General features: G+C 41.9%; 3 protein-coding genes across 3 annotated transcripts in view; all 3 read right to left on the reverse strand.

The window, feature by feature from the left end:
* Positions 1-44: 44 nt before the first annotated feature.
* On the reverse strand, positions 45-5,344 carry LOC114557126 (uncharacterized). Its single transcript, XM_028580439.1, has 3 exons — positions 5,248-5,344; positions 1,805-4,255; positions 45-1,123 (listed from the first exon to the last, which is right to left on the reverse strand). Exons 2-3 carry the CDS (start codon positions 4,229-4,231, stop codon positions 779-781), a joined length of 2,772 nt encoding a protein of 923 aa, XP_028436240.1. The 5' UTR covers positions 4,232-4,255; positions 5,248-5,344; the 3' UTR covers positions 45-778.
* Positions 5,345-5,625: 281 nt separating this feature from the next.
* ntd5 (ntl-dependent gene 5) lies at positions 5,626-14,217 on the reverse strand. The gene is made up of 8 exons (XM_028581389.1): positions 14,144-14,217; positions 12,739-12,873; positions 12,076-12,267; positions 8,342-8,468; positions 7,430-7,506; positions 6,690-6,872; positions 6,277-6,474; positions 5,626-6,152 (listed from the first exon to the last, which is right to left on the reverse strand). The coding sequence occupies exons 1-8, from the start codon at positions 14,208-14,210 to the stop codon at positions 6,070-6,072; spliced, it is 1,062 nt and encodes a 353-aa protein (XP_028437190.1). The 5' UTR covers positions 14,211-14,217; the 3' UTR covers positions 5,626-6,069.
* Positions 14,218-14,937: 720 nt separating this feature from the next.
* dbpb (D site albumin promoter binding protein b) overlaps positions 14,938-21,748 on the reverse strand; it is a 9,677-nt gene continuing 2,866 nt past the window's right edge. The window contains exons 4-5 of the mRNA XM_028580151.1: positions 18,298-18,548; positions 14,938-17,361 (exon numbers count right to left, since the gene is read on the reverse strand). Coding sequence (XP_028435952.1) covers positions 17,146-17,361; positions 18,298-18,548 — 467 coding nt within the window. The 3' untranslated portion in view covers positions 14,938-17,145. The remainder of the gene's footprint in view (positions 17,362-18,297; positions 18,549-21,748) is intronic.

Below are 21,748 nucleotides of genomic sequence, written 5' to 3' on the forward strand. Positions count from 1 at the left end.
CGTATGGAAAAGACACCAACGTGGAAGAAAAGATGGGACAAAGATTTAATTCAAATAAGTTAACATAATTCACATTAAACAAAAAGCCAATCTGAATATAGTGTTTATGTTAGAATAACTCAAAAACATTTGGTCAAACTCACATGATATGAATTAAATACGTAAAATATGACAGCTGCGACAAAAGATAAAGTAAGCAATTTCCTTCACAATGTAAAAAAAGTTAATATTGAAATAAAACAAGTGCATATGACTCACAGTGTCTCTGACGGTAGGAAAGATAGATTACATCTTTCACATGAGATAGTGCAGCTCTTACAAATAGTACTCTTTATATACATAGTTAGAGCAGAGGATTGTTGAGAGTAAATAAGTTATCCTTTTCTGAGCACTTGAGGGTTTTACATATTGGATTGTATGGGAATGCAACTTCATGGGGGCATGTTAGCAGTTTAATTAATATTCTGTAACTCACATAAAAATCATGATTTCAAGCATAAACTTTCCGTTTCATATACATATACACATATGGAACCTTTCTCATACAGGAAAGCTAATGTCAAAATCGTGTATGACTTCTGATTTTTACCACTGAATGGAATGAGAATAATGTACATTCATATAAATAAATAAGCTTAAAAACATTGAAATAAATATTGCAAGTGCCTCCTATTTTAAATGTCAATTAATGAGGAAAGTTTAGCGTCTAACCAGAGTTACATTTGATCACCTACCGCCTCTTTCCCTTCACTTTGGAGTCCATATGCAGAAAATGCTTTTAAGTTTCCATCTCAGACTCGGAGTTGTCCAAATTAGACACAGTAGAGCTGTACCACTCAGCACTCTCTTCTTTCTCCTGCACTCCGGATCCGCCGCCGCCTCCTCCTCTGTCTCTTCTCTCGTTCAGCATTTCCATGGCTACTTGGTGGTAAGGGTGTTTGCGTTTGGTGTGTCGGCGTAGCGTGTTGCGCTCGGCAAAGCGTGTGTGGCAAAGTTGGCACTGGTATGGTTTCTCTCCAGTGTGGACCCTTTGGTGGCGCTGGAGCTCACCGGCCTCCCTGAAGCGTTTGGAGCAGATGTGGCAAACAAAGTTCCTCTGGCCTGTGTGGATGTGCTTGTGTCTCTGTTGACGAAAAATAGTAAACATTTGATCACGAATCTATGAAATATCTCTCAACACTTTTATTAATGCACCTAAAATCAATATTTTTATATTAACAATGGATCATATAGACTACATGTGAAAGGGGTCAGCCGTAGTGATGAACCCATAAAGACTTATCGCCAGACACTTTAGCCAGAGCTTAGTAAATCTTTCAGCTCATTGTTGGGATTTTCCAGCAACTTTACTGTTTTGGTTCAGTCTGACTGTTCTCATAGGAGTGTGCTCGGCCACAGCAGGCAGCTGTTTTAGGCTAAAAAGCTCTAAAAACCCACTGTACACTACCTGCTCAGCACCAAACGACAGACAGACAAAGTTAGTGACTAGCTAGTGAACATAGTGGAGCATTTAGCAGCTAAGGAGTCAGATAATTGTCACAGGAGTTAGTGAAAACCAAGACTCCATGTCTGCTGGATGAGTAAATAAGCAACTGTTTGCTAACATATCAACCTAAAATATATAAATAGATAAAATGTCAGAATTGTGCTCACAGCTTGTTTCTGCTGCACCCAAGTGGCCTAAACATCAGTTATTGCATTTTTAACAGTCACTGCACTAATCATTTGCGACATCTGTTCAAGTGGCTGGTGTTATTACTTTTACTGCTCATTAAATGATCGCTGTAATTAGCTTGCAACTGACCTGCAGATGGCTGGAGCGTTTGAAGGCTTTGCTGCACTGCTGGCAAACGTGAGGCTTCTTCTGCGAGTGCGTGATGGCGTGGCGCTCAAGGTCAGAGAGGTAAAAGAAGACCCGTGGGCACAGATCGCAGTACAGAACCTTGCGGGGGGCCGTGCCGTCGGGTGTCCACTCTGGAGAGAGAGGATCCAGCGGGTCGAGGGGGCCCAGCGGGTCGAGCTTATCAGAGGGGAGAATGGGTCCGACGGGAGGGGAGGGGGGAGCAGCAGCGTTGGAGAAGTAAAGATGGTCGTCCAGAGGTAAATGCTCCGAGTGTTGGTTAGACGGGTCAAATCTGAGTTCCGAGGCTGGTGATTGGGCCTCTGAGCTGGGCTGGGCTAAGGGGTCATAGGTCAAACTAGCAGAATGTGGGTGAGGAGAGGATGCTGTAAACGTTGATGGCTTGTTGTTTTCACTTGAGACTTCTTCAGCAGATATGGCTTCGCTTCCAACGTTTGAATCGGCTGAGCTGATTTGAGAGTGAGCGTTTGTGCTGTGGCAGTCGTTTTGAAGAGCAGGAGAGGATGAACGGACATTAAGAGAGGTGAGAACAGAGCCGGAGTTTACATTGGTCACTCCTGACAGGATGACGGGGGGGCTGTTGGGGCTCAGTCTGATGACTGGGTGGGACAGCGTGGGAAGAGGTGATCCCAGCGTGCTGACCTGACCGGAGGGCAAAGGGAGGGAGACGGGTGCAGAGGCTGCGGTGATCTGGGACAACTGACCAGTGGAGGGGTCGAGGACAGTGATAGGGGTGGAGGGAGAGTCACCAGAGGAAGAGGGTACAGATGAAAGGAGAAGGAACACGGGGGCGGAAGCACCAGCGGAGGTCTGAGTAACTGAAAGGGGAAGCGAGAGACCCACCTGAGCTGAGGAGAGCTGAGGAGAGGAAGAGGAGGATGACAGGAGGAGAATAGGAGTGTTAGTAGAAGTGTTTGTGAGGATCTGAATGGGCTGGTTGGGGACTGATATAACAGCATTGGCCTCCTGAACAGATTTGACGCTTGGCTCTGCAGCCTTAGAGGGAGCGGAGTTTTTAATCAAACCTGTGAAGACTTCTGGAGTCTTTGTCTGATCAACACCTAGTGATGGAGAATCAGTAGCAGGGGCTGGCGAGTTGTAAATATGATCAGAAGGTGGATATAGTGCATTATCTAAACTTTGGCTGAGGCTAGGATCTGCTAACTTGGCTAATTGTGGCGACCTCATTTCTTCAACCTGATCCTCTGACGTGGAAGCATCGACCTGCGGCACTTTGAGTCCGTCTGAACTAAGCGTATACGGGATTCCCCGGTCGTCTATGAGAAGAAGGTTTTCAGTGTCACAGTCTATCGAGGAGAGGGAGGTAAAGACAGAGGTAGAAAAGAAAGAGGGAGACAGGAGAGAGTCTTCAAGTCTATCTGTGGCGTCCATATGCGGCACAGAACCCTCTCCTTCACCATCATCGTCCTCTTCTACTACATCTCTGTCCCCTTCTCCCTCATATTCATCCACCTCCATAATCAGTGAGCTTTCGCAGCCAGAGTCATCCGGGAAGCGTTCACACCTCTCTCGACTCTCTCTTTTCTTGGGCAGACTCAGGTCTAGTGCTTCTGTTTGTTCTTCCATTCCCACGTCATCAAACATCTTACAACATTTCATGTCCATTTCTTGCAAAATTAAAGGAATATTTTCCTCAATTTCTCTCTCTGTAGTTTCCTCTTTAATCCCTTTCAGACTCAATATTTTAGCTGCATTAGTGCTTGAGATCAAAGGAGTTTCTGACTCATCAGTGTGAATGATTTTAGCAACTGTAACGAGTCTGTCTTTGCACATTGTTTCCTCCCTCTCTGCCTCGGTTTCATGGAATGATTCTGGCTTAGCTTCCTCAGTCTTATGGTAAGTAACATCCGTGATTTCTCCTTTTTTCTTAACAGCAGATAGTAGGATTTTACTTCTGTGTTTTCCTGCTCCAGCTGAGACCGAAACAGGTCTTCCAAAATGTGAGCGAGCAAAGTCTTTGGTCAGGCTGATGGCAGAGTTTGTGATTGGCCTCTTGCACCGTTGGGGAACAACAATTTTGAGTCGGATTGGTTGGCTGTGCAACTCATGCACTCCAGTCTTTACTGTGATTGGCTGTCTGAACCCACCAATCTTACTTGTTTCCTGAGAGGCTGGCTTAGTCCCGCCCCCCTTTGGCTTATTCCCATTGATTGATGGAGCAGCCTGCCTGATGGTCACTGCTGCTTTGACAGGGCACGGCTGGAGGTTACCTGGTACAGTTATAGGTGAGGTCTTTTCCTTTAGTTCCAAAAAAACATCTGTCACTGGCCCTGATCCCTCTGCACACTGGCTGCCATTTTGGACATCCAGGCTGCCACCGGTCAGGACTGAAGCCAACTGAGAATCCATTTTGGGGCATACCCATTTATATTTCTACAAAATAGGAATACAATAATAAATCAGATACTCTGAGAAGCAAAATTAGAATACAAATAAAGACATTTCATGGTAGTAAGGGAAGGAAATGAAATAAATATTGTGGGATGGCTGGAAAAACTCAGTGTCTCAGTGGTGATTATTGGGGTCAAGTTTAGTGCAAAAGCCAATAATCAGTGATTTTGTGAGATTACTAACAGCCTATGGATGAGACTGAGCCCCCCCAACTCCTCAGTCCGGAATGTTGAGCGACCTGACCCCGCCTCCTCAACACCACACCGTCCAGGTAATTGTATTGGTTACTTTAAATTATCCGAAATTATAGCTCAGCGAATTTCTTACCGAGGGGTCGACCGGTGTTGGAGTCGCCGATCATTCAGAGAAACGCACCGGAGGACAGAAGGGTCCGACTGACGTGAGCGAAATAACATTTTCTCTCTCTCTCTCTCTCTCTCTATCTATCTCTCTCATCCACATGCAACATCAATAATAAAACGATTGATTTCGCTTTGTAATAACATTTATATTCCGGTTTGGTTTGCAAATACAAGCCTGTTCTAAAAATGTGTCTGGGGGGTAAACAGAGAAGCACTGTCCGTGGAGGACGCCATTACGCACAGTCCTAGGTCCGAAATGCCAATATTTTTATGGTGCGTGTGCGCCTCGACAGCTCTCGGACCTGGGACTACGACATCACTAACGCGTCGGTCGGAGTTAGAGAAACGTGTATATTTACAGAGAGTCGCGGTGTGGAGCGGATCCTTCCCTTTGCACCGGAGCTTCCTCGAACCTACAGCCAGCCATTTTAGAGCCGAGGGTCCGAGACACCGAGAGCGCAACCCGGCAGCTTTAGGACAAACTTTCCCGGCGCGCTGTCATTTATCCCAGCCCTTCTGTCCGAGCCGGTGTAGGACGCTCTTTCGATACATTTAAAACTGTATTTAAAACTATACTCCACCCATACACTCGCTGCATAGGGACTGGCTTACCCGTGCTGTGGATATTTCCGGAGGACCAAATATGACTGTGCAGTGTAAAGGGTGATGCTGCGAATGCCGAGGGAGGGAGGGGTCAAGGGGAGTTGCTATGGTGTCGCAGCCTACCGGGTCCGACCAGTAGCCATGTTCAGCCTATGAGTACAGTTGAACCTGCAGCCTGTATAGAAAGGCTCCCTGTACGCCTGAGAGACAGAGAGGCGGGATGAACAACAAGATAGACATAAAGAGGATGGAGAAAAATGGAATTGGAGAACCACAGTAGGATTTTATGTGTCGTCAAAAAGGAAGCCAGAGAGCAAAACATTTTGACATAACTTTATTTCATATCATTAAATCTTACAAGCCTCAAGACTTGATGCGTCAGGGAGGGTTAAGGGAGGGGAGACAGATCACACAGTGAGATATCACAGAGTCAAGCTATTATGAGTTAGGCTACATGGAGGTATCTTCACATGCATAACTGATATAGCATGTATCAATTAATCGTATGGACATCCTCATATGCATTTCATCTACAGTATGCATTGGCTCAAGCTGAAAGAAGATCAAAGTAATACTTGAGGGCTTTGCAGATTATAATTACGCCCACAGTTTGAAAGTATGCCACAGAGAGGGACAAAGGCCACAAGCACAGGATCCACAAGAGCTGTGAAAAAAATATTTCAGCGTGTAAAACAGACAATCACAATCATAGCATAGATAGTTTAAGCAAAGCTGCAGAGTGGAGAGGGACTGCTCTGGGCGATGGTGTGTGTCAGGAGGTGTTCCTATTGTGACACAGTGTCATGGGTGTTGGGTGGGTCGAGGAGGTCATCACTCCACATCATCAGGCTGACATGCTTCAATCTCTGAGACCAGTCGGTGAGGGAAGAGTTTATACTGCAACCACGTGGGCTCTGAAGTACAAAGAGAAGGTGCATGAATATTGCAAAAGTGTCAATAATGTGAATCAATCATGTTCTTCCGACTAACAGATACAGATAAGAAAAGGACGGCCTGTATGGGTGGTCCAAGGTTTACCAAGGTAGCAGGCTGGTGGCTGCAGCTTTCCATCAAAGCAGGTCTGGGATGCAGCGAAGCTGCACTGCTTGCGAGGGTGTTTGCAGTAGAACGTCACATTTTCCCCGTGAGGAACCATGGCGTCTGTGACATCAAACGGCCAGCGCTTCACTCCACCAATCACCACACGGCTTCGCTCGGCAGGGATGAGACAGCGGGCTGTGAAAAAGATTAACAAGGTATGAAAGTAGGCTATGATTTAATACAAAAATGAATGTGCTAGGACTATATATGTCTTTGATTCAAACTATTTGCATACATTGAATGTGCCATGCCATAAGAATTCCAAGTTTTTATCTGCCTAAAAACGTATGTATTTAAAAGTATTTAAACTCTTAAACTTTTACACACCATTGATTTAAAACATCCCTCACCTCTGCAATATGGGGGCGATGCACTCCAGTTGCCATTAGACAGGCAGGTGACCTTCTGGGGTCCATCCAGCAGGAAGTTCTTTTTACAAAGGTAGTGGATGTCAAAGCCAACTTCATATTCAGTCTTTTGGACAGCCACCACGTATCCCTGCGCCACCTCTCCAGGAGGCTGGCAATACGCTTCTGAGAGAGAGAGAGATGCAGATTATCAGTCTGTTTATTCAGGAAAGCTACTCATCTTTAAACATACAATAGGGAGCTCATTATAGTTTGAAGTTAAACCGAAAGCTTGAATCAAAGCAACAATGCCTCTGTCCTTTTTTTCTGCCCTTGTCTGTGCTTTCAACAAAGGCCATGCAATACCAGTTTGGACCAAAAGATGGCAGAAAAGCACTGCGAAATTCAGCAGTAGATCTTGAAAGATGAATACTTGGAAGGGGTTTGTGTGTATTTGTCTGTCTCCTTCTTTGATTCACTCTTTTTTTTTTTTTTACATATCTGCACACACACAAGAAATAAATGAACATCCTGACAAAATAAACACACTGTCCCTCAGTCCATTCACTCACACATCAACCACCGTTCCATCTTCTCCTGCTAACCTTGAAAGATGCATGAGGACACAGACAGTCGAGATGAAGCTCTCGCACGCGCACACACACACACACACACACACACACACACACACACACACACACATACACACACATACAAACCAGTGAAAGATACAGTGCACTTACTTTTACAGATGGGGTGAGGATACTGCCAGGTCTGATTATCCTGGCAGAAATTCTCACTGCTCCCCACTATATCCGCCCTGCAGGAGAGAAGGGAGAGAGTGGTTGGGACAGATGGCATTGTGTCATGTACAGTATTGACAGCTGAGGAGCTTTGTCTGAATAAAAGTGATGAAAAAAGGTGTAAATGATTTCCTTTTTACACTCTGTCTCTCTTATTCCGAGTGTCTGAATTTTGTGTGCACAGTTCTGGCTGACACATCCACTCGGGCTCATCTTATCCTGTGGATGAGTCAGTGTGTAAAGGGGAATCAATACAAGATTAGATTGTAATGACCTAGTTAGCTCAATGGGGAGATCAAAATGAATTCCTTGTCATTCATCGCTCATCACCCGTCATTCCCCAACATCTCTTCCACAGTGGTGGAAAGTAACCAAGTACATTTACTCAAGTACAGTTTTGAGATACTTTAGTTGAGCATGTCATGATATTCTATACTTCTATTCCACTATAATTTAGAGGGGTATATTGTAAATGTTACTCCACTACATTTATCTGACAGCTTTAGTTATTAGTCACATTTCAGATTTTACATTACAAAACATATCATACACTTATTATACAGGTGTGTTTGATACTAGGTACATTTAGCCCATAATATTTCTGTACTAAAATCCAAGTATTTTGTAGAAGTGTACTACTCCTGCTACTACTTTTACTTAATTAACTGATCTGAATATTTCTTCTATCACAGCTCTCCTGTGATCAAGCCTTCCCTCCGCTCCCTCCCTCTTCTTCACACTCCATCCCCATCTTCTCACTTCCTCCATTTCTACCTTTGTATCCTTTCAGGATTTCATAGCCTCTGCCTACGCACTCACAACCTTAACCTCCCATCATCCCCCAGCTCTCACCCAGACAGGCAGCTGTAGCGGATGGCAGTTCCTGCTGTTGCATCGCCCTGGATGCTGAAGGTGTTGATGATCTCCTCAGGCAGAGGGCAGGTTTGGACGGCAGCAGGTTCTTCAGGTGACTGAGCCTCTAAAGGTCAGAGAAGAACAGAAGGTTAAAGATTTTATTGGCAAGTCCTTTACTTGAAGCTATAGTGTGTAGTTTATGTCGCCCCCATGAGGAATTCTAAGTAATGACAACAAAACTGTCGGCGCCGCCACATGATGCAAGCCTTCCGTGACCATGCACCGCCCCATTAATATCAAGTTACGCCCTAAAGCTTTAAGTAAAAGTAGCAACAATGTAAAAAATACTCCACTGCAAGTAAAAAAAAAACAAGCCAGCAGAAAAACAGTCAGACCAGCCTTCAGTTACTGTTATGCCATTTCTTCAACAGAAAAGTTGCATTCCCACATAGCAGTGGTGGAATGTGCCTAAGTACATTTATTCAAGCGCTGTACATAAGTATATTTTTGAGGAATTGTACTTTACTTGGGTATATCCAAATTATGCATCTTAATACTTCTACATTTTCCTAACTTCTCCCACAGTTTAGTTAGATAGTTTAGTCAGATTAAGACAAAATACAATATCAGAAATCAGAAAAACCTGTGAACTTATAAATTATTGTGCATTTTATTGAATATGACCCAACGGTATAAAGTGATTGAAGCTCCTCCTCAACCATCTACTGCACTAAAATGCTGCCTACACACAGCAATACTTATTGCAATAATAACATAAAGGTAACTCATTAATTTAAATTCCCCTATTTATAAGCAGTATATAAACATATCATAAATTGTTTATACCACACTTACTTACTGCCCTGTAGTGACAAGGATGTGTGTTCAGCTTCTCTGAGAGAAATACCGCAGCACTCAGTGTGCATCTAATGTGCATTTGTGACGTAAAAAGATGTAAACACAACCCAATATACAGTGTGTCCACAATTACCAACAGGAACACAGAAAACATTAGAATCAGAATGTAACTGATGGATGTGGATGTGATTTTGCAGGTGATAACCATCATCAAGTAAAGAAGGAAGGAAGCAGGGATGAAAAACAAATGGATAGAGGAAAGAACATTAATCCCGCTACCTCATTTGACTCGTATAACTAGAGCTTCTATTTGGTGTGTGACCCGCAGAGGCGTTTCACTTCATGTCTTGTTCTATAAGTTAAAATAACCCTTCTTGTGTAATAAATCAAAGTTCGATGAGCAGATGAAAATCCGCCCGACACCTCTCCGAGCTCATAGCTGTATATCTGTGATTGTATAACACCTGCTCATTCCTGGAAGTTTGAGTGCCTCACGATTGTGGAAATATAAATATCAAGAGTGGTGTTCGGAGAGAGGCTAGAGCGACCCAAGCTCCATCAAGCGCAGGGTTTCGGAGCAGAGCCTGGCTTTGAAATGCAGAGACAGCTCTTGCCTTAGGGCTGTCTTAGGTATCTGAAACCGAGAAGCGTTAATATAAGAATGTAAAGGGACCTATGGGAGAGGTAGAGTTAGGAGTCTGTTTGGCTGCGGATGAGAGCCCAAAGCTGAGTTCTGTTTTCACATATCGCCCTGTTCCTGCCTCTTCTACTGCTGCCACCCACACAAGCTGCTGCACCAAATTGCTGTGAAGCAGGTATATCAAATTCATCTAAAATATTACAAAACCGTGATTTGAAATGAACCACAGCGTTAAATACACAACAATCTGATTGAGACCAAAGATATAAAAGGTTAGGTTTGTTACTCATTTTTCTCCCACAAACACACACAGAAACAGATGCATGCACGCACCACAAACTAAATAACCTCAAGCTACATGCTTGTCCTTGGCTCCCATTGTAGAGAGAGACCTTATCAGAGGCCTCAGATGGAAGAAGATGAGAGGAGAAAAAGATGGGAGGAAAAGAGGATAAGAGAAAAGAGAGCAGAGGAGAGGAGAGCAGGGAACAGAAAGGCCTGGAGCAGCATGAGCAAGAGAGCTCTCTGACTCTCCTGACTGCGATCTGTCGCCCACACACACACACACACACACACACACACACACAGAAACTCTCTAACACATGTGCAACTTGCCTCTCCACACATACACATCTAATGTATACAGAAAAAAATCTACCTCTCTCCCATAAACACACACGCAAACACACTCCCAGTAGACGCACATTCACACCCGCTCACACTCACACTGTGTGCATGCAGCTCTGTGCCACTTTGACAGTAATCCGCCGCCCACTGCCTCTCAACAGGCATGAAGGAGCCCGACTCACACTCTAACACACATGCAAAGGACACACACAATACAAACGCTCTCACACGTTCAAAACCCACCTACCTTCTGCCTGTCTCTCAGCAAGAGGATACTCTACGAGAGAGCTGAGAATTGTATCCTTATTTCACATCTTTGAAAAGATAAAAAATCGTGAGGGTGAGAGCGGGACCCAGCTGGGTTGAGGATTCCTAAGAAAGCATGTTTACTGTACCTCCATGGTTGTGTGATTAATGCAGGACTCAGACCTTTTTCTTTAGAGCAATAAGCAATAAGCAAAAGGCATATATCCAGGTGCTGTATGTGATGATAATGAGATGTGAAGAGACACTAAGAAGTATTGATGGCTTTACTTGATGTACTGCTGTGCAGCCTTACAGCACAGCGGTAGAAATAATAAGGCGTCACAGCAGTTGAACAAATTTTGTTTGTTTTGTGAGCCACTTCTTTTTTTGTTCGTGCTTTTGTTAAAATGTGTTTACAGCTTTGTTCTGGCCCCTGTGACCTACAGAGGTGCATCTTTAAAGGAAACCTGCTCACATGTCAGTTTTAGGTTCATTAAGAGCTTGCAGAAGATCTCTTGCACAAACAAGGTTAGACACAACATGAGTGAAGCTTATTCATTCATAATGATAGATTTGTATTCAAACGGCATTCAAGTAGTTGTGATTCATCTTCATTCCATTTTGAGGCTGTAATTTGGGGTTTTGTTGTATGGCTTTATCCTGTAGTTTATTCTGTCCACCCTTAAATAACAACACAGTCCAACAGAAGCACATCTAATTCTGTCTATGAGTAGACAACTTAATATAACATCATAAACTATGACCAAAAAAATCAACAAATATAATTTCATACACATGTATATAGAAACAGAAAATATATTTATGTGCTGTGGTGCACATACAAACAACACACCCTAATATAATGTATGTATGTGCATCCATGCGATCTTCATGCACACAAACGTGTTAAGCTTTCCTCTCCTGTTTAAACTTATCAACAGTTCAGCAGTAAAATCTCCCATCAGCCAATATGAACAACTACAGCTCTGGTTACTATGGTGATGAGGAGAATAGGTCCCAGTTGTGCAATGTCTCAGTCGACACAACCACAGACGGGTTTCATTCCTGAATATATCTCTCTCTCTCTCTTTCTCTCTCTCTCTCTCTCTTTTTGACTGTCTTGCATAAACACAAAATCACAATAAAGGCTATGTTTAATCCTCAACCCAATCATGGACATAAACACATGAGGTATACCTGCTGCTTTGGTTAAATAAGAAAGACGATAGTTAATCTGAGAAAGTAAGAAATGCCACAGCAACATTCTTCCAGATGTTAATTTCCTGTGTATGAATTCCTTATTATGAAATAACCTCACATGAAGCGAGAAAGAAAATGTTTCTGTTGAACTCAAACCCACCTGTGCAGATGGGCTCATCCCCACTCCACTGTCGGTCACCTTGACAACGGCGAATAGTGGCATCCAAGCCATTGGGCAATGTGAATCCCAGCTTGCAGCGAACTTCAAGCAGGGCAGAAAAAGTGGGAGTGGGAGAAAGGAGGCTCACGTCTGAGTTTTCACTGGGGGGCAGAGGCCATGGACAAGTTCGACCTGAGGAGAAGAGAGATGATCCAGATGGAGGAGGGGGAATCTCAGAATGTGCCAGATTGTTTCTTGCATAAGACAAATGAGACAGCTCTCAACCATTTTAAAATGGCATTAATGAGGTTGAATAACTAGACTGGATGGATTCACAATGCCGTCTTTTATAATGCACAAGCATGATAAAAAGCTTGTGTTCAGCACTGACATAGAGTGCTTTTTGAGTCCAGATTTTGTGCATGACCAAGGCTTTTATTTTCCAGGAAGACACACGGATGTATGTTGCCACAGCTGTGTACACACACAAACACATGCACGCACAGCCGCGCACGCACGCACACACACACACACACACACACACACACACACACACACACACACACACACACACACACACACACACACACACACTTTTAATGTGTCTGAGCCCACAATAGTGTTCACAGTGACATCTGAGGGTACATGCATACAAATAGTTACCTGGAGCCACACAGCTGAGACCACACTGGCCGTCACACAGACACTGGCGCTTGTTGCCACAGTCTTTGTCAGCTTTGCAGGGCCGAGGACACGTCCTGCTCCTCTCCTCTCCCAGAAGTCTCTCCGTACATGACCCTGTTGTGATACCACACACACTATCACATCACCACAGTGTTTGTCCCTTTGTAAGCTTCTCCTTCATTCATGGCCCCGTTGTAAAAAAAAAAACAATCGCAAACACTAAGGGCCGTAATGAGGGTTTGTTTGCCTATTCTGCTTTGTTTTCTGTTTGAAGGGAAGTAAATTCAGTGTGGGTGGTCGAGCAAACATTTGCCACCCAGGTTGCCAGATGAGAAGTATTTAGATGGCAGGCTTTATTACTCTTTGCCATTCAGCTATCAATCTTGTCTTGAGAGTTGTTTTACTTCTGTGAATAGTGTTTAATGTGTGTTTTCTCAATGGAGTAATTTTGTCTAAAATTCAATTCATATTTGAAGAGGAAAACAGAGATATAGAGAGAGTAATCTAGTATATTTAACCCCTCCCCATTTCCCTCACTTCTCCGTATGTATTCCATCACACGTCATGAAACTAAAATTCTCCACTTACTTTACATTGCAACATTGCTAACAACGGCACACCCTCAATGTCCAGAACATTTGAGGGGAAGAGAAGGGGGGAGTCAGACAGGGATCCCCATTTTTCATTTCTTAGAATGAAAACGTGTGCTACTGTATCAGCCATGTGACCACAAAGTGTGCTGCTCTAATGCACACATGATTATCGCAGAACAGCATGGAGACATGGTGTACTGTACATGTAGCACCTATGACATTACACACCTAAATATCGTGAAACCAGAGTTATGGAAGTCCTAGAATCACCATCATCATCATGAAGGTGTGTAAAAAAAGTCAATGATGATCCAACACAGAAAGAGCATTCACCATGAACAAATTGACTGATTGATTTCGCTGTACTTTCACTGTACAACCAAAATGTACATTGTGGAAAAACTGGCATCCTATAATTAATAAACAAATAAAAACAGACATACACTTACTTTAAATAACACTGACTTATTTGACGTACTGTATGGTGAAATGCAGACTAGTGATTTCTTTCTAATTCACCAAAATGCACACATATATTGCACGCCCCCCAACCTTAGTTAGTCCATTGCATATATAAGTGCTAATGATTGAATGCAGCTGTTTAACTGATTAATTGCACAGTCCCAAGCCCTGGTTACATAACCATCTGTAAATTAAAATACAAGCTACAGAGCAACAAAGCATGCAGGGGAAAGTCCAGAGTATTTAGTGATAGTCCAGCTGTGTTCATTGTGTACGCAGGGCTCAGTGCTCCCCCAGGTGTGAGTGATGGATGAACTCAGAGGACTTACCTGGAGCCTGCGGGGACACCGTTCCAGTCAGAGCCCACAGGGACAGCAGCAGCAGTGCACAGTCCATCCTTGAAGTCAGGTCTCAGACGATATGAGGGAGGGACACAAAGACACAGCATTTTTAAGGAAAGGGGAACAAAGAATGGGAGGGGGGAAAGGGAGAGAGAGCCAGGGAGGGGCATGGGGGTTGGGGGGGTGGCAGTACAGCCCAGGAGCACACATCTGGTTTGCGTTGAGGAAGAGAGAATTGGGGAAAATTCCAGTCTCAAGGACCTTTCACCCATTTCTGTTGAGATAGCAGATTAATGGGATGGCATATGGCTGTTGATGGATGTCATGAAGGCAGCATTTGCTCTCCTATGTATCCAATTCTTGATGTCTAGGCCACCAACACACTTATTTTGTAATCCTACACTTTTCATAATTAAGTAGTCTAACTCAGCTCAGCTTGGAGGATTAATCATATTTGTGAGTGCATTTAATTTAGAAATGTGTAAAGTACTCCTTAAATGTCCAAGGGAAGTAGTATTGCCTCTGTTGGGAAATGATGCATATTTGGACTTTATTTGCCTATCAAAGGAATGTACACAATGTGAACAAACAGGGAGGATATCAAAACAAGTAGTCTGTGGACATTTCACCACATATTAAAGTCTGGTTATCAGGCTTAAGTTCATACATGAAAAAGAAGTTGTCCTCTTGAAATGTAACCTCTGTTGCCCATTCTCCCGATCAAAACTGTGCTTTAATTCAAGATGCAAGCACGAAAAGCTTAAGAGAGGCAAACAAAGCAGTAGTGAATGAGAACAATCTTTTATTGGTGTTTTTGGAAAATCTTGACTCTATCCAAACAACCAGCACTGAGTGGGCTGGGCACCATGGACCACCACTGATGCAGCAGGGCAGTTATAGTTCAATTAGAGTCACTAAAAAGATTTATCAACCACATCTGTGAGGATATTAGAGACTAAATCCTGTTGGGAGAGCAAACAATTACTGATTGAGGTGATAAAGGCTGAAATAAACCAACAAGGAGCATATTGATAGTGTGCATATTCTGTACACTGCTGCGGAACAGAAGAGGTCATCACAAAAGGTAAAGTAAGTCTGCATGAATATCATTTTCAAGTTATTGAGCCACGCTTGTGAAATCCATGGTCAAAAAAACCAAGGTGGCAGTAGTGTCCATAGTAGAAGTGAGTAGAGTGTCTGGAGTGGTATGAGACAGGATGCAAATTGCAGAGTGAGGTTTTTTTTCTCCATTTAAATAGTCTTTCTGAGGAACACTGAAGATCAAAGATGTTTCAAGGTGCAACAGATCATGTTTGTCCTAAAAGGAAAATAATTCAATAATATAGAACAGCAACAACAAGAGGGATGATCATCATAACCATAACAATAATAATAGCAGTAATGGTAACTATTCATCATGGTCGTTAAGGGGATTAAAATCACACTCTATTACTAGTCATCCCTCCCCAGGAACATAGTGTACCATGCCCCGTGTGTAGTTGTTGTGGGTAAAAAAAGAGAAGTTTATAGATACAGTTAAAAGTAAAGAGTAGTAACAGGAGTAAACAGTAAGGAAGGAACAGTATTGAAAAAAAAAGCACTAAATAGGAACAAGCTTTGTGGATGAACATAGGAAATTTTGGCTTTTATTTCTCCCAGAAATCTGAGAAATTAACACCATTCCACTCAATGGGGGTGTTCATCCCATCTCCTGGAATACATCAAATACACAAAATAGTATAGGCCTATCCAATATACAACATTTCTCCCCCGTAATAATGCTAATTAAACTGTGTTCATAAAGTACAGTAAAGTAACGATGTGCGTTTTATTGGGAAGATTGATAACTATTTCAGAATACGTTACAACACTGAGGTTGAACTACTCAATGTACCGCCGAGGTACAAGAGAGACACGGGGACAACATGTTATGGGAAGAGTTTGCACATAACTGTGAGGGGATTGGCTGTTAAGAGCAAGCGGACAGAAATAGCGCAGTTGGATATAGAAACAGAGGAAGAGAAATGTCCCAACAATTCAAAAGAGAGGATCAAGAGGGAGCAGAGTTACCCAGGGCATCACAACAGGCTTTCACCAGCTTAGGTGAGATACGAGACACCAGAGTAGATTACAAGCACTCAACTGGGATAGAGAAAAGGAGATTGAGTTAAAGATAAAAGCATAGGATAGAGAAAGATGGCCAATGGCATAAAGTTAAGCTCAAAGTACAAAAAACTAAAAATGTTGGGGAACTTGAGTTAATTAAAAAGAAAAAAAAAAAAAAAAGGATGAAGTTGTTCTATTAAAAAAAGAACGCACAAGACAAGTGTTGTAGATAGTGCTGGACTGTTTCCATGCTGTCTCCCCTTTCGTCTCTCTCTAGCATGCCCATTCCCAGTGACAGAAACATAAGAGGAAAAAAATGAATAAAATCCACAAAAATGTTGAAGTATACGATTATAAGATAATTTTTGCTCTCTATATTACAATTGTTACATGCGTCCTGCTGCAGCATCCTGACTACAATAATCAAGTCGAAAAATACCCTTCGATGGCTGACCACCTGTTAAACATCTCCTGACTCATCTATAATAAAAAGATTTTTACCATAGCTTTCCCCCATCTCTATGTAGAAAATATACAAAATTATTCTCCAAATTTTCTCTCTGTCTAATTTTTCTCAAGTATTATAAAAATATACAATTCTCCAATAACAAAACTCTTAAAAGTCACATACTTTTCATCTGTTAAATTATTCTCTCCATCTTTCAATTTTAAGAGCTGACACCTCAACAAAACAAGACACCTGAGCTTCAATACACAAGTCTTCTCCTTGTCTTATACATTCATCATCATAATCATCATCTTCCTCATCATCATCACCATTTTCTTGAACCCCATTTTGTCCTTTGTGTCACCCCAAGAATTCAGAGTCTTAAATTTAATCCATCTTAAATTTCTCCTCTTCTTGATTTTGCTCCACGTCTTCATCACTGGTCAGCAAGACGGTTCTCGTATTTACTAAGGATGTTGCGACAGCGGCCCAGTTCCTTCCGGATCTCGGCCACTTCCTGTCGGAGGGCGGCGTTCTCTCTCTCCAGGTAGGCGGCACGCACGGATATTTGGTTCTCCTTAAGACGCCGAGCATCTCGAGAACGCTTGGCTGCTTCATTGTTTTTATACCTCCTGGTCCAGTACTTCTCATCCTAACAAGGCAGACAAAAGCAGTACACGTTGGTTATTTATCTGCCAATTTTATTCCTATCAAATTGTTTACCTCGGTTGATCAGAGAATTCTAAGTCTAAGTTAATTCTAACATATTTCAAATCAAAAAGATGTTCAAAGAAATTATATTCCAGAGGTACAGAGAAACACAGTGTAATTAATAACCTGGGTTTATATTGAACAATTTGTAGTATGTGTATAGTTATTGTTGTGTATGGGTAAATATATGAATATGAACAGAACTTCTGAATATATATTTTTATTGGTTATAGATTTATTATCTCTGTGGACTTATTATTGTGTAGCTAACTCATTTAATAGGGTAGAAAGGGTATAAAGGGGTAAGAGTACATAAGTTTTACTTCTTCCTACTCCTTTTTGCACGTGTAAATAGATGTATTTAAGTACTGGAAATTATGGAGTTTTATTTTGTCTTTTTTATTAGTATTTTTTTTCTGATGTTTTATTTTATTTACATGTTCAAAATAAAAGATATCAATCAATCAAGCAATCAAGCAATTAAGGTATTATTAGGTTTAAGTATTTCTATAAAAGAATCAATGAATGGTAAGACTTGTTTCTTAAGAAGTGTGAAGTACTTTTGTAAAGCTCCTATTGGTGATGGGTGATGTGGGTGTTTGGCCATGAATGAGCGTGGGACATGTTCCTTTCACATGCTTCATCCTCAGAGTTTGGTCAGTACTGACTTTTGTTGATGTTATTTCTGCTTCGTAAATTCTATTTTGTTGCTCTTGTGTTTGTTACTATCCTGCTTCTTTGATATTTAATGCTTTTGACTTAAAACCTAGAATTAATTCATTTATGATGTGTGCCTTCAAATGACTAAAGCATGGCCTTAAATTACTTCAAATTGACCATCACCACTCTGAATTTGCAGTGAAGACTTCGGGCTCACCTTCAAACCATCAGGCACCAGGATCTTGCGGGCCTTCTTGATCATCGGCTGTGGCTTGAGCTCCTCTTCACTGAAGGAGTGCCTCCTGGGGTCAAAGTTCGGCTGGCTGGACATGTCCATGTCTGAAGAATCTATGTCAAACATCCCGACTCCATCTGGCCCGCTGTCCGTGGGCGTTAGCAGAGGAGGACAGGAGGACGAGGAGGAAGAACAGGGCGACTCACAGGAATCATTCATACTCGTCTGACTCCCTGAAATTAAAGGGAAGAACAAACTTGTTTTACATGCTTTTCACTGACCTACATTTATCCTGAAATTGATAAAATTTTCAAACTTCAATAAAATAGCTGATGACAGTGGTCCAGCAATACAAACACATGCAGCATTACATCATGATGGCCACCAGGTGGAAGCAGAGAGCTACTTTCCTCCTGTTATAAACAACAAACAACATTCCTTTGCTCCTTAACGGAGGCTGTTTTTCAAACAGCTTTTGGACATTAAGGTTTTCATGGACAAGGTAATCTTAAGAGAATATTCTGGGAAAAAGATAAGATATAAAGATATAACGGTGTAGGTTGTTGTAGTGAGAAATACTGTCAAAAATAGGTCTGGCTTTTCCATTATATACACTTGTATCATTTGACCTATACCCAAACTCTTTTATAAAAAGCACTGCATACTAGATTAGAGCAAAGAACCATTGCTATATATGATTTATTACACACCTGAAAACTGTCAATAACAAAACCACAATCAAACTGGTTATTATGTATATCTCTTTGTGTGTACTACTGCTAAAACAAATGTGTAACTATCATCCTGATGTTCCTGAGGATCCTATGGAATCTGCTGTCCCAGTCTCCTGTGGAAACCAGTGTTTTAACCACAACCACATGCATTCTATTAATTCAATTGGTGCATGATATTGGCTACTATGATTAATCTAAACCATAATTACTTGTATAACAAATCCAACATCCAGAACTAAATACCAATAGAGAAATCTAAAAGTGCATATGTTATATAACTTTCTACCCATCTGTCAACTCAAAACCAGTTTCTTTGAGTGGGGCCAGTATAGGGCTATACCTCACCCCATTCCCTTTAAGGCCAAATGCACCTCACTCAAACTGACTTTCCTTCCTTATAAGAGCACAAAACTCCTATATCTCGCAGGGGTATGTGGTAACCTAAATTTTAACTAAAAAAATGTATTATTTCATTAAGCAAGAAAGGAACTAAAGGAGAGTCAGGGTAGTCAGCCTTTCAAATGACCACAGAATTGCATCAACACGGTCTAAACAAAACCTGTATGCCTTAAATTCCCCAAAGCTGTTCATCAATGCACTTATTATGTGGAAAAATGACAATGTCCAAAAACAATATAAAAAGTACACAATCTGGTGTAAAGGGCAAACAACTCTACACTAACAGGCAGGTTGTAGGTTGTAGAAAATCAAAAGGGTTAGGGTTACCACCTGTTGTTATCTGTGATCTGTAATATATTAGCAGCTATCACAAGACTAATGGCTGTATAATGCCCAGCTACTATGAGGGCATGTTTCCACACAAGGTGTTCCCTCATGATGTTCCACAATGACAGCAAAACAAATTAAAGAGTGCTTTCACAGGCACCAAGATGAAGTCAAGCATGTCCCATAATACATAATCTGTGGGTCTAACCAAATACTGAATCTTTAGGTTTGGATACTGTAGGCAACCAAGTGCCACTGAGGCCAGAAAATATGCACGTTTTCCTATGTGTATGACTAAACCAGAAGATTTTGATGATTTATGCTGCTTCAACCCGACAGCAGGAACTAGTCAGTGCAACCACCTGGTGTAGTTTTTTGTTGGAACAAAAACCTGCAAACCCTCAGCCCCCCTGTGGTACATGGTTGTCTCTCCCTGCTTTTTGGGAAGCTCTGGAACGCAGCCTTACAAAGTTGATTTGGCGCATTTTCGTCCACGTATTTCAAGCATGAGAGAACAGGAGGCTTTCACTTTTTTTAAGAAATATTCCAATATGTGACTACGCACATTTCAGCACTTGTTCCACAGCATTTCAGAAACTGAAGGCCTGAGGCCATTGTGGAGGCAAACAGTAGGCCAACTCCTGCTTAGGTAACGAATATAATCATAGGTTGTTAGGTGTTGCTCCGTTTAATATTCATGAAGCAGCTGTTTGTTGGGTACCTTTATGATACGGCAGATTACAACACAGATTATCAAATTTCAAGCTTTGGGAGAGCTGATGAGAATTATTCACTCAACTTTAGCAACGTCATCTCAGCCACATTATAATATATATGATATATATATATATACATGTTTAGACACTTTTAGACTAACCAATGATAACCAATTATTATGATTTGCTATTTAATATGTTTTATAATTAGAATCTCAATTTCTTGTAAGGTTTTATATAAAGGGATTGCAATCCAAATGCATGGGGCTTTATCATGCAATGTGATGCATTTTTAGAGTCTATGACCATGCACTTTGTCACTTAAATGTCCCACGTCAACATCCCATACATTGTCAAATTCTGGATATCAGTGTACTTTTATCTGTGATCAAATGTTGCTGTTTGAAGTCCAGCAGTAGCAGCACAGGGAAACTCTTCCTGTTGCTCTGCATGTCCCTCCTCCTGTGGGCTCCTCCTACCATGTCTGCAGGCCCTGCCTCTAGTTCTCTCACTCCAGTATTCTCAGCCTCAGCACGTGTACTGACTCCACACATGGCTGTGGCGTGTGAAGAGATTTAAAGACACGCAACCGCAAACACTCCACACACTTCTCTTTCTCTCTCTCTCTCTCTTTTTACCGTTTTGACCCTGCTGCACATTTATAATGGGCTGGGACTGAATGCTGACTGTGTTGCACACTGCAGTACATATATCACATGCCAAACTAAAGCAAACCTCCTTGTCAATGCTATGAGGTTGACTCATCAAATAACTCAAGTGCCCAACTTTAAACCTTGCACCTTGCTATGATATTGTTAAGCAGCCATTTCTAAACTGTGTTTTCTCTTTCAAGTTGACTTTGTGTGCAGAGCCATGTGACTGTATCCCCTGCCTTCAGTTTGACCCCAGGGGACAGAAAAATGCTCAGTCACCATGGTCTTTGTTATAAACTCAAAGGAGAGTTAAAATGCTGAATCACTAGCCTGTGGGAACATTATAAGTACACCATATAACCTTGATTACATCTCAGCCATTAGTGAATTGTAGGGTCTACTAGCCTCATATCAGTAAGCAGGGGACAATTGGTCAATTTGTCAGCTTGTCAACTCTGCAAAGTTTGCAGAAACCTCTTCTATGATATTGCTGTTTTTGAGCTGATATGGACAAACCTTGAAGAATGAACTGTCCTTTTGTCAATTTCTTTTATTCTCTGGTTCAACTATCCATCTATTCAGCTAAGAAACAAATGGTCCATCT

The sequence above is a fragment of the Perca flavescens genome, chromosome 6, assembly GCF_004354835.1.
Source record: "Perca flavescens isolate YP-PL-M2 chromosome 6, PFLA_1.0, whole genome shotgun sequence".
Classification (NCBI taxonomy): Eukaryota; Metazoa; Chordata; class Actinopteri; order Perciformes; family Percidae; genus Perca; species Perca flavescens.

Bases quoted from the DNA above. Each gene is read 5' to 3' on its own strand.
- ntd5 (XM_028581389.1), bottom strand. From the start codon at position 14,210: ATGGACTGTGCACTGCTGCTGCTGTCCCTGTGGGCTCTGACTGGAACG. The intron at 12,874-14,143 runs GTAAGTCCTCTG...GTATCACAACAG, and splicing joins GGTGTCCCCGCAGGCTCCAG to GGTCATGTACGGAGAGACTT. The intron at 6,475-6,689 runs GTGAGGGATGTT...TCTTTTTCACAG, and splicing joins ATCGCCCCCATATTGCAGAG to CCCGCTGTCTCATCCCTGCC.
- LOC114557126 (XM_028580439.1), bottom strand. From the start codon at position 4,231: ATGGATTCTCAGTTGGCTTCAGTCCTGACCGGTGGCAGCCTGGATGTC. The intron at 1,124-1,804 runs GTCAGTTGCAAG...TTTCGTCAACAG, and splicing joins AACGCTCCAGCCATCTGCAG to AGACACAAGCACATCCACAC.